Here is a 12632-nt window from a genome sequence, read left to right as displayed (position 1 = left end):
CTGGAAACAATGTTTTTTTTTAAGCTTACAACAAGCAGGTAATTCATTCAAGTGGATGGAAGGAGATATGGCAGCTAAACTTGTTTTAAACATGGCACCAGTCTTACTTTACATTGCTTGTCAACCTAAGCAAGTATTATGATGTCAGGTGGGTGTTAGTGAGTAGGCTACTAACAGCTACTTTACTGGATTTCATTGCTTGGCATACTTGGCTAATGTTAGCATGCTAACTAGCGATTTCTCAGATCAAAAGCAAAGCTCTTTTTCCCTCTAATTCCAAACAGTAGCCTCATAACTATTAGGCTTTACATTATCACAAACGGTTGCTGATTAAATCACATACTTCCAAAACACCCTCTGCAACTCCTGCATCATGCAATGACTGGTTTAATGAGAACATAACAATTCTCCACCCAGCAGAGTAGCATTGCTGTTCGCGCTTGCCCTCTGTCTCTCGAATGAGTCTCCAAATTGAAAATAGATCGCACGCTGTCACTCGTCCCGCCCCCTTTCTCAGGACTGTCTGTTTATAGAGTTCTTCAGCGGAAGCGGAAGCATGTAGTAGATTGTAGTCTTTCATGTTAGCATTTAAGGACGTCCTGGTTCCTATCGGCTTCCGGCCTCCATTGGGAATGAATAGGGGTAAATTTCAAATAAGCTCCGAGTGCAAGCACGCGCTTAGCGAACCCCCGCAAACTGTCGAGGGTGTTAAAAATAGGCTGTAGGTATGACATGGTTGATCATTTTGTGTCAAACTTCGACATAAATACGATGTTGCGTCCATATGCTAAACCCGGAAGCTTTTGGCGACTACAGAAGCGGCGCCTGTATCTAACGGCATGTACGTGCGGAAGGTTGTACCCATGGCAACCAAAGGAAAGTATGTAGTTCGGAAGTTTTAATGATCAGAAAGGGGTTAGCAATATTGAATTATAATCGTCATGATTTAACATGTGAATACACCAACATGATGATACGATCCGTTCCACTAATGAGAAAGGGATGCGGGGACACGCTAATGTTCGTTGTTGCCGTGCAACTTATATTTTTGCCAAACCTGAATCTCTATGGCGTTTTGCAATGTAAAAAATCGCCATGGAACCGGTAGTCCAAACGCCGCATACAAGTTGACGTCAACGCTGAAGAGCTCTATTGGTTCACAGACTTCCCAGAGACAGTTGAAAGCGATATTACTATTGGCTGAGGGGCGCTTTGCCGTGAGGAGCGCTTTCGCCAGGCTTTGTTGATTGCGACTTCATAAAAAAACCTCCATATCGCAAAATTACGCATCGGAGAGCGCCATTTCGGCGCTCTTTCTTCACATTGCGCTCTAGGCGACCGCCTAGCCGGCCTATAACCGGCCCTGCATCCGACACACACACTAGTAGGTCATCTTTATGGTCACACGTACACGTCACCATCAATTGATTTTCTTTTTTTGGAAGGGGTATGGGGATGGAAGGGAGGTCAAACTCAATAGGGTATCACTAATGCATGATATGTGCATCTCTTTACCTCTTTCAGCAGGGGCTGGCTTTGCAGACAGAGAATTGGGTGACATACAGACGTGCTACCAGACATCAGAAAATGGGGGTGGTGGGCACAGAAAAAAACTTCATGAAACACACTATTTGTATCACTAAAATAATCAGACAATCAGATCCATCTAAGCCTCCCCAAATATGGGTTTATATGCCCATGGGGACCCAGGTTTACAGTAAGTCCAGCCTGGGTCATCTCAACCCTCTCCTATCTCTCTCTCCCACTCTCTTCTTGTCATACTCTTGACTATCCAATCAACAATAAAGACAAAATAAGCACTTACAAAGAAAAGAAAGAGAGAAAAAAAATCACAGCCTTTTTGATTACCAGGGGGACTGAGGTGGGACCAGTGTTTTTTTTCAGGGGGGCAAAAACATTTGGCAAAAGAGATCCATTTTTAATGTTATGACTATATAATATTATCTTCCACACACCGCGCTCTTCCGTCTTGTTGGTGCGTCTCTGAAGTAATCTAGTAGTAGGAAATGGATCGCACTCAATTTTTCTTCTTTCTTGTTGTTTTCTTTGACTATATAATATAAAAACGAATGTCATGTCACGGTTAGAAATTGCTATTTTAAGTAATTGGCTGTTCAGCACAGGGTCCTCAACAGGGGCCAGGAGGAAATCAGCAGGGGTCCTGTCCCACTCTGGCCCCTGTCCAGAACCGCCCCTGTCCGTGGGTGTGCCTAGGGGACGGTACAGTCCACCGTACACCTCATCGCTAGATCAGGTTCAGGCACAGAGACACAGAGATGAAGCGACACATGGCCAGAAAAGTGCAGGTCCCAGGAAACAAGATGGAGTGAGTGGGGAACTGAGATCTGCTCTGCTTAGTGTCAGACGCCAGACCAGAAGAGCCCTGTCGCCTTGGCAGTCAAAGCAGTGGACTCTAGATGACCTCTCCTCATCTCCTCCTTTTTCTTCTTCTTCTTTTTTCCTTAATGTCATTTCCTCCTCTCTCTTCCTCTCCTTGTCTGACTCTCACTCCCGCTCTCTAATTCACTCTCCACCCCTCTCCATTCTTTCTCCCTCTGTCTTTCCTCATCTCTCTCTCTCTCTCTCTCTCTTTCTCTCTCTTCATCTCTCTGTGATGTAATGGCGACTGTTGAGTGCGGGTGCTAAATGAGGCCTGCATGTTTCAGAGTTATACTCAGTCAGGCAGGCAGTCAGACAGACAGACAGACAGGGTGATTGGCAGACAGACAAGCAGACAGATAGAGAGTTAGACAGGCAGACAGGTAGAAAGGCAGACAGACAGATAGCTGACAGACGAACAGAGAGGTAGGCAGGCAGACAGGCAGACAGGCGAGCAGAGAGGCAGGCAGGCAGACAATTAGACAATCAGGCAGGCAGACAGTTAGACAGGTAGGTAGGCAGACAAGCAGAGAGGCAGGCAGACAGACAGTTAGAGAGGCAGGCAGGCAGACAGTTAGTCAAGCAGGCAGGCAAGCAGGCAGACAAACAGAGAGGTAGGCAGGCAGACCGTTAGGCAGGCAGGCAGGCAGACAATTAGACAATCAGGCAGGCAGACAGTTAGACAGGCAGGCAGGCAGACGAGCAGAGAGGCAGGCAGACAGGCAGTTAGACAGTCAGGCAGGCAAACAGTTGGACATGCAGGCAGGCAGTTTGAGAGGTCGGCAGGCAGACAGGCAGACAGGCGCGTGCTGCTGACTCACTTCCCTCCAGTAAATAAACGATTGGCCATTATTCACCCGCCTGCCTGCCTGTGACGCCGGGCCATCCCTCACAAAAAAAGAGTGTTTCATCTGATTAGTGATGGCGGCCCGGGCCAGCTCTCGGTTCATCCCGAGGTTGAGGTGAGGATATGAAGTTGAGCAGAGTGCCGTGAACAGCAGCCCCCCAGGATGTCATTCTCCACCATGACAGACAGGGACACTGGCAGCTTTAGCCGGGCCCAGGACAAAGCCATCTTGAAGGACCCCCCCACTCAATACATACCATTGAGGAACCCCCCCGTCAGCTTCCCTGATGAAAGACATATTGTTTTACATCTGTCAAAAGGCGCATATGCTATTACATGTGAAGACATTGGTTTATAACATTTTTGTAACATGATGTAATGTACGGTATGATGCAACACCTTGTAGTAGCATTGTTGAGATTGTTGAGAATGTTCTGTTTATTATAGACAGATTACACCCAGTGGATATGTCTTTTGGAATTCTAACAGATCTGTCAGCAAAACCATGCTGGTATTCAGAGGACACCATTGAAGCTGCCCTTGTCTTGTATGCCCCTCAAATACAGCCCTGCTCATTCAAAGACATTTCCCTTGATGGCGTGAGTATGTATGTGTAGGTGTATGCTGCCGTGCAATACTAGAACGCAGTAACTCAAAATGGTCGAAAAAATTTTTATATCGGAAATCGGTTCTAAACTACCTCAATTGTCTTGTGTCCAAAAATGGTGGTCCAACACCGTCCCGTTTTGGAGAAAACTCATTTTGAAAGTGCAAAAATGACCCAAAAAAGGTTAAACAAAAACGCAGTAAATCGGCGAGTTACTGCTGCACGTTCCAATGGGACTGGTTTGGGAGTAGACAGTAATACAAGCTAAGAACGCAGTAACTCCTGCAGTAACTCCATTTTGTGGCAGTAATACCAGCCAAGAACGCAGTAAGTCGGGTTTTTGTGGCAAAAAGACACATAAATGTTGTTTTTTGGGGTTTTTTTTTGTGTGCATTAAATTTCTATCCTAAAAAAGCATTACCAGGAAGTGTCACCACCAATTTACCGACAACACAGTTATCGCGCCATATGGAAAACTTTGAAGCCTTTTTTCTCAGTTTGCCGTTTTTAGAGTTACTGCGTTCTAAGATTGTACGGCAGTATGTGTGTGTATGTAGGTGTTCATGTGTCTGACACGCATGGCGATGACAGGCGTCAGCTTGTCAAACAACAGGCATGGGAGAGAGAGAGAGAGAGAGAGAGAGAGAGAGAGAGAGAGAGAGAGAGAGAGAGAGAGAGAGAGAGAGAGAGAGAGAGAGAGAGAGAGAGAGAGAGAGATAGAGAGAGAGACTCCAGAGGAAATGAGTAGCTTGAAGATCTCCTCTGTGATGATTGTGCTGGATGGGCTGAAGGTTGTAATACAGATGAGTACCTGTAGGCTTGAAAGACAGTGTTTTACTGTTAGGAATGCAGGGAATGCACTCCGCATGTGACAGACACTTAAAATCTGTTGCAAATATATGTTAAAAACTATTGAAATATGCTGTAATTGATTTTCCAAGAATAAAAAAACACCTGATTGAGGAAAAAATGTTAGCTGACAACATCCCAGACATACATCAAAAGAAATTGTGAATTACGATGAGTTGAATTACTTTGTACATTGTGTTTTTTTGAAGACTGTAAAGTGTTTGTTCTAAACCAATGCAGAGCAGATGGGCTCATTCTTATTTCTTGCACTTGCACCCACACACTGGCAGTTTCATGACAGAGTGGGGGGTCCCTACATTCATTCTGTAATAAATGTATTCCATTCAAAGCCCAGACACTACCCACTAACACAACAATTTTCTATGAAATCTTTCTTCACAAAAACGCTAAATTACAAAACCACAAACTGCAGGTGTGATAACGAATGCACACAATAACATTTCGTACAAAGGAAAGCTGAAATTTAAAACTGCATGAATTGGAAGTACTGTACCAGAGCTGGCATGCATGGGTACTAGAACGTTGTGTCTGCAGCAGAGAGTGTGGAGTGGCTCATGTTATGTATTGGCCACTTTTACTTTAAGAGAGCACAAGGTCCTTGCACAAACACTGTACAGCCAGTCAATAGCCTTACTTTGTGTGTTTAGTGGGTAACACGTTATAGCTCTTCTTTGTGTCCTTGTCATCTAATAAAATAGCTAGTAACTTGTTTACATTGAATATGAGAATACACTCGTTCAAAGTAATTAAGACACAAGGCACCTTATCCTGAACCACTATCCAAAAGTTCGGCTTTGTGGAACGGATCCGGTGGTAAATTAGGCATTATTTATATCAACACAGGATGGCTTCTAATCAGTCATCTGACTGAAATTACATTTCATAAAGAATAAATGCAGGGAGAGGCGACATAAAAAAGCGCCCATATCATCTGATGAACATTATTTAAAGGATCTTCAAAAGTGTGTTGCAAACCATGTTTGAAACATCCCCACATGATATGTGCCAACAAGCACAGGTGTCAATCCCAGGTTCAGAAAAAAACCCTACTACAAATGTTAACGAATCAGCTCTGAATAAGTGGAACGCAACGAGTACTCAAAGCAGGTTGAGCAGTAACTCAGTGAAGTCACCTGTGTTGGAAGGACTCCTCTTGGAGCTTTTATACAGCCATGGTTGTTTGGCAGGGCGGACAGTCTACCACAGAAGTAGGGACACAGCAGGGTCTGTGTCTGTGTCTGTATCACCGCATGTCGATGGAGAGGCAGCAGCAGCACCACCCCCTGTCTGACCTGACGCCTCTGTCCTCCCTGGCTGACAGTGGGCTGTGATTGAGCAGTCACAGTCGGCAGTCACAGCCCTGCTGCTTGCTGCCTGTCACCCCCAGACAGAGGTGGGTCACAGCAGGCAAGGCTGGGGCGAGAGTGGAACCCTCTGCTGAGGTGCCCCAGACATCCATCAGGGGAGTTGGACCAGGGCCAAGGCTGCCATGACAAATATCCACAATCAATAGGAGCTGTCAGGGGCAGCATCAGGGGCACCATCCAGCCCGCCCTGCACTCACTTGTCAACACTGTCCACTGCGCTCGCCTCACTGTAGGTGGTGGGTGGGGATGGCAGTAGCAGGATAATTAATAGACTTGATCAATCAGGTGTGGAGAGAATGAACATCGGTGTTGTTGGTGGTGATGGGTGTTGATTTGGTTGTAAGGCAAACGGTCGCACTTGATAGCAAATAGCTGATGCAAGGTGGTCATTAATGGTATTTTTACACTAAGTCCCCTTTGAGTAGTACACTTTGGAGTGTTCACATACAGTATGCACTGAAAATGCTGTCACAGGTCTGAGTTCACTTAAATGGCTTAAAGGGACCGGGTGTGAAAACATCCCAAGTGCGAATTAGCTGGGAATACGGGATAATGGGACCACAGATCATAAGGTGGCGACGAGGTGAGCTGAGGTAAAAATGTAGCAATTTTATTTGCATATAAAGTCAGCTAGATATCAGGATGAATAAAAAAATGTTTCATAAACAAGGGTACAGAACGTTTACAGTACAGCAACTGAAGCGATTGACAGAACAATGTTTTTTTATATACATTTTTTTTCTTCTTCTGTGTTGGTAGGATTGTATTTGAACACAGTGCAAAATAAGATTATAAGCGCATGTATCGTTTATCATGTTGGATTTTTTTTTACATCAAATACAACAATTTAGTTCACCAACAGAGTTTGTTTGGTTACAAAACAGTCTTTTGTTGCAATGTACATGTTTATGTTATCAAATGGCAGGGATTTCCTTAAATAATATTAATAATAAAAATCAAATCAACCTTCTGAGCTGATACTTTACATCCAATGTATAAACACACAAACACACTGACACATATCATCACTTTTACAGTGAATACATTTCTAATCTGTCATATTACCATCCATCCAATTTCATTCAAATCTCTTGTGTTGCTGAAGGAGGGGGTGGTCCTTGTGGACACAAACCTGCATGATCATTGTGAAGAAAGCTCATTTAACATGTTAACCCAGAGGAAAATATTACAAACGGTCTTGGTTTTGTTTTTCAGAAACAAACATCTGATATTAAGTAGACTGTGATTTTTTTCTGAAGATGTTGGGGAAAATAATTCAATCCGGTCCCACTCTTGTTACACTTCACTTTGTACGTTTGATTTAAGATGTTAATTTACGTTTTGTTTTGTAAGTGGGTTTAAGCAGAAAGGTCAAAACATATACCAGACCCAGAATCTATAATCAAAAACCAGATATGATCTATTTCTAAGACAAACACAAGACTGTTGTGAGAAGTAATATTTTCCTATGGGAGGGCTCTCGTGTAAAATGAAGTGCACAGGCGAGTTGAGTTGAGCGACTTTGTACAGGGCTGGATTCCAGAGACTTTTCAAGTCTATAACGTAATAACGTAAAGGCCATAAATAAATCAGCAAATATACACCAAGAAGACAGCCACTCTTAAATTAGCAAAGTAGGTCAAGTACAGTATTGCTAACGAGTCCGACGAGTACCCTTATAAATGCACTTTTTTTCCCCTCCAAGGAGTCTTTCACCTCAGAAGCTTATGTGTTCTGGTACAAGAGCATATAATACTGGCAGCTCCAAATGTTCCAAAAAGATTTGTGTTCATACAACACAGAGGCTATATCAATATGGCTGCTCCTGCGATGTCATCATTCGTCAGGAGTTGAAACAAGTTCCATTGGACGCTGTTGGACAGAAATGCCTGATCCTCAGACTTCTTCATTCATAATGCAGTCCATTTCTATATGACACATGTTTTTGTTTTCCTTGGATAAGGAGTAAACCATCAACAGGGTAAAGTCTGGAGGAGGTGGTAGGGGGGTGGTAGTGTTGGTGGTAGAGGAGCCCACTCATGAGCTTCCTGGGTTGGGCAGGTCAAAGATGATTGGAGGGTTAGTGGGCTGGTAGCTTGCTGTGCAGGTGGAGGAGTTGATGAAGGTGGTGTAGCCATCCGTCATGATGCCATATCCTGATGGGGAGAAATGAGGAGAGAGGAAGTGAGATGATGAGATAGATAGATAGATAGATAGATAGATAGATAGATAGATAGATAGATAGACAAACGAAATAGACAAACGAACATACAGAGAGAGAGAGAGAGAGAGAGAGAGAGAGAGAGAGAGAGAGAGAGAGAAACAGTGACATGAAGATACCCTGAGACAACTATTCTTTCCATGTACAGTACAGTATCGCACTGTATACAATAGCAAAGGAATTCAGTCAAGATAACAACATCTGGCACAAAGATGTTCTCAGAGACTCACAGAATATTCAATGCTAAGCATGATGTGGGGGAAATAGGTCACAGAGTGAAATCACAGTGCTATAACATAATAACTAAAACATTGTGACACTATGATACTGTCTTTCCACTCTGTGACTATTCCAGATACTAGTCATTAGGTAGCTAGAGACCCCTGAGTGTGAAGTGAGCCTTGGCTTTGAGTATTTTAAGCCACACCAGGCATGCTTGAATTATTTCTCCGCCATTTCCCTTAGGAATGACTTTCTTTCACCTAAATGTTTTCCTGACATTCCACACTGTTGTTAAAAAGTATAGTATGTATCATGGAATCTAATGATGTTTGAGACTGTGATTCGAGTCAACACAGCAGATTTTACAAGTGTCTTTTCAGCACACAGACGGCAGCACTGGAGTCTTCATTTGCCTGCTAATGAATCATTTAGACCATTGGTTGGCTTGTTAAAGCGATCAATCAGTTTCAAAACATTTCATAATGCCTTTGAGTCTTTGATTATGGTCTGTTCTCTAACCACAATCAGTATACTGTACCAGAGTAAGCGTGATCCAGGGTGCTGTATTCCATTGGACCAGCTGCAGTGCTCACCCTCATGACCCCCTTGACACAAAATCTGTGGCAGTTTCACGGATTGTGCCGAAATTCTGTGATGGGGTAATGGAAGTGCTATGCGTGATGATGAGCCCACCGCAGTGCTTTCTCTATATTCAAGTCAAGTAGGTTTTATTGTCAATTTCTTTACATGCACTGGTCATAATTCCCACAGCTCTAGTCTTATGTTCAAAGTGATGCTCTCTAGGGTTTTTTTAATTGCAAAGGTTTGTTTTCTCCAAAAACATTTCTTTACTGACAGGTTAGAGTTGGGAATTGTTTTGATCTGGGCAGAAAGATCCGGCTTAAAGTGCTACTACAGCATTCTTTTGTTTAGTAATAGAATTTGGTTTGTCAGTTTTGTAATGGTAGACTTGACATAGTGCTGTGTGAACATAGACAACAATTCCGTGAGCCCATCATGGAAAACACTTCTATGACCATAACACGGAATTTTGGCAAAATCTGTGAAACTGCCACAGATTTCCTGTCCCAAGGCGGGGTCCGTGATCATTTCACAGAATTCTGTGAGATCAGGCTGTCAACTCCAAATCCAGGGTACCGTTTTCAAATTGATCAGCTGTTTAACCTTGTGTATGTGGCCAAAGGCCAAATGCAGTTGCCTTGTTAAGGTGATAACTACCATAAAAATTGTTAAGAATGACAAAGAGATCAGAGAAAAAGGAAAAGGGGATAGAGCAACTGAGGGTATTTGACAAATAGGCCACAGTCCAAGTTGGAAACTATCTGTAGAGTCAGTATGGACAAGTACTGTAAGTGCAACTGTCTGGCAGGGTCATTTGAACTAACTTCACAATCAGCTGCTGACCTTCGTGTATGTGTCCGAAGGCGTGCAGCTTGGGCCGAACTCTCTTCTGCACCGTGTTCAGCAGCTCCACACAGCCCACCCGCTGAAGCTCCCGAGGCACCCAGTCACGAAAACCTGAGGGAAAGAGGAGATGGCAAAAAATAAATAAATGTCTGTAGGCACTAAGCCCTCCCACATATGGCCTTGCATGCCCATGGGGACCCGGGTTCAAGTCCGGCCTGGGTCATCTCCCAACCTTAGGCCATCTCTCTCCCCCACTCTCTTCCTGTCATACTCTCCACTTGTCCTATCACAAAAAGCTCCTTGCAAGATCAAAAAGTGTTTGTAGGCTAAGAGAAATATGTGAAGCACAATATGGGCCCAGTACAATTTGTAGTGTTAATTCACAACGTACTGTGGCGTCAAATGCAACACTATTCTAGTTGAGCCTGCTCTCTTGAAATAACATCAGGTGCTGCTAAAAATTAATCAAATTTCAGAAAAAAAAATGGTTTTACTATTCATCTTCTGCACTCGACTGGACTCAGACATATTTGCAAATGGTAATCCTGCATTAGCATCAGAGTCAGGGGGTTGACAATACCCTCTGTGGACTGGAAGCAGAGTGCTACATTTATTGTGAGTGGTCTTTTTTTGGCCATGAAAAGTGCTGCAGACCATCCTGATGTGCAGACAGCTACGTGAGTCATCCTGCAAGAGTGTGTGTGTGTGTGTGTGTGTGTGTGTGTGTGTGTGTGTGTGTGTATTGTGTGTGTGTGTGTGCGCGTGAGTGAGCGAGATAGTACGTGTGTTTGTGTCTGTCTGTCTGTCTGTACTGTGCGTGTGTGAGTGTGTGGCTGAGTGAATTAGCACATGTGAGTGTTTATGTTTGTATTTGCTCTCTCTCTCTCTCTCTCTCTCTCTCTCTCTCTCTCTCTCTCTCCGTATGTGTGTGTGTGTGTGTGTGTGTGTGTGTGTGTGTGTGTGTGTGTGTGTGTGTGTGTGTGTGTGTGTGTGCCTGTGTGTAGTGTTGGCTTTACCAAGAGGAGGTCCATGAGTCATGAGTATGTCTATGCCCTCAGGGATCTGGTCCCACTTGTCCAGCAGAGCCTGGCCACGCGACAGGTTAAAGCCCCAGTTGTTATACCACGGAGTCCTATGGGAGAGAGAGAGAGAGAGAGAGAGAGAGAGAGAGAGAGAGAGAGAGAGAGAGAGAGAGAGAGAGAGAGAGAGGGAGAGAGAGAGAGAGAGAGAGAGAGAGAGAGAGAGAGAGAGAGAGAGAGAGAGAGAGAGAGAGGGAGAGAGAGGAAGGGAGATAGAGGCCATTAAGCACAAACGCAGCCTCACATTCAACCCTGCCAGGTACATAATAATTACTGTAAGTCAGCCTCTAACAGTGCGGTCATGTAACTGTGAATATACTGTATATCTGAGGCCATTCATTCCCTAGGCTCATTACATAGGGAAGCTAAGGGCTGCAATGGCAAAGCAAAAAAAGACATCAGACAAGTGATCAGATAATTCTTCTCTTTTGCATGCTGGCCTTGGTAGTTGTGTAATAGGGCTGTAACGATACACTCAACTCACGATTCAGTTCGTATCATGATGTTCGACCCATGGTTTGATACACCCCGCGATTTCTGAAATGTATCTCCATTGAAGTTTGGAAACACTATCACATCAAATCATAAGGTTGTTTGCTGGACTAATGGGTAATAAAACTTTGAAAGGGCGTGTCACGACACTGCCTCCTTGTATCGCGATACAGTATCGAGACTCTGTGTATCACGATTTCTCTGTTCAATGCAATATCGTTACAGCCCTAATGTGTAATATTAAAATATTAAATAACACCATGTGGTAATGGCTTAAAGTCTTTCTTCCACATTCTGGGTATCATATTTTAAATTCCAGGACCAATGGGCTGGTTCTTTACCATAAAGGTATTTACTTCATGACCATTAGCTAACGAATAAGGGTAGACATGATTTCTGGTTGTTGTCCCTTTTAGCAATCACTTCTTCTTTCTGTAACACGGTAGGTCGTTTCTCAATCAAGGGCAAGCAATACAGAGTTGTCACAATTGTCATGGTATTGTGATATGCAGTGTATTGTGACTGCAGTATTGTGGGTTGGTGTTGATGCTTCCCACATCTCTCTCTCTCTCTCTCTCTCTCTCTCTCTCTCTCTCTCTCTCTCTCTCTCTCTCTCTCTCTCTCTCCCTCTCTCTCTCTCTCTCTATCCATGGTGATGAGCAGGAGAATGTTAATCAGACTTTTATTCCTCTCTTGAGGGCACAGCTAGCCGCGTGCCGGCCAGCAGCCAGCGTGCAAAACGAGACCCAGTGCTCTCTGCTGCGTCTGATAGGTGTGAGCCATCACCCCAGCTTGTGTGTGTGTGTGTGTGTGTTGTTAAGTTCTATCAATATGTTTATGTGCAGCTTAAGTTTTATGTGCAAATGTACCGTAAATCTTCCTTCATGTTAAATGGTGTGAGTATGATGGTTTGATGGGCCAAGTTATTGCATTGCATTGCATATGGTATTTAGAGAGCAATCTTTTGGACAAATTCATTTCGAAGTCAAAAATGCAGCTCAGCACAGGTAGACGAGGTTTTAAAAAAAAGTCTGGTCACAAGAAAAGGACAACAGTCAATCTATTTACTTGAGATGTAACCCTTACAAAAATTGACCAT

At 43.7% G+C, this 12632-nt stretch overlaps 1 protein-coding gene across 1 annotated transcript in view; it reads right to left on the bottom strand.

The window, feature by feature from the left end:
- Nucleotides 1-6691: 6691 nt before the first annotated feature.
- Nucleotides 6692-12632, bottom strand: part of LOC134447677 (metallophosphoesterase MPPED2-like) — a 41232-nt gene continuing 35291 nt past the window's right edge. The window contains exons 5-7 of the mRNA XM_063197264.1: nucleotides 10979-11094; nucleotides 9960-10073; nucleotides 6692-8247 (exon numbers count right to left, since the gene is read on the bottom strand). Of these exons, the coding sequence (XP_063053334.1) occupies nucleotides 8129-8247; nucleotides 9960-10073; nucleotides 10979-11094 (349 nt within the window). The 3' untranslated portion in view covers nucleotides 6692-8128. The remainder of the gene's footprint in view (nucleotides 8248-9959; nucleotides 10074-10978; nucleotides 11095-12632) is intronic.

The sequence above is a fragment of the Engraulis encrasicolus genome, chromosome 4 (assembly GCF_034702125.1).
Source record: "Engraulis encrasicolus isolate BLACKSEA-1 chromosome 4, IST_EnEncr_1.0, whole genome shotgun sequence".
NCBI lineage: Eukaryota > Metazoa > Chordata > Actinopteri > Clupeiformes > Engraulidae > Engraulis > Engraulis encrasicolus.
The sequence above is the reverse complement of the archived record's forward strand: the minus strand, read 5'-3'. Positions and strand labels throughout refer to the sequence as shown.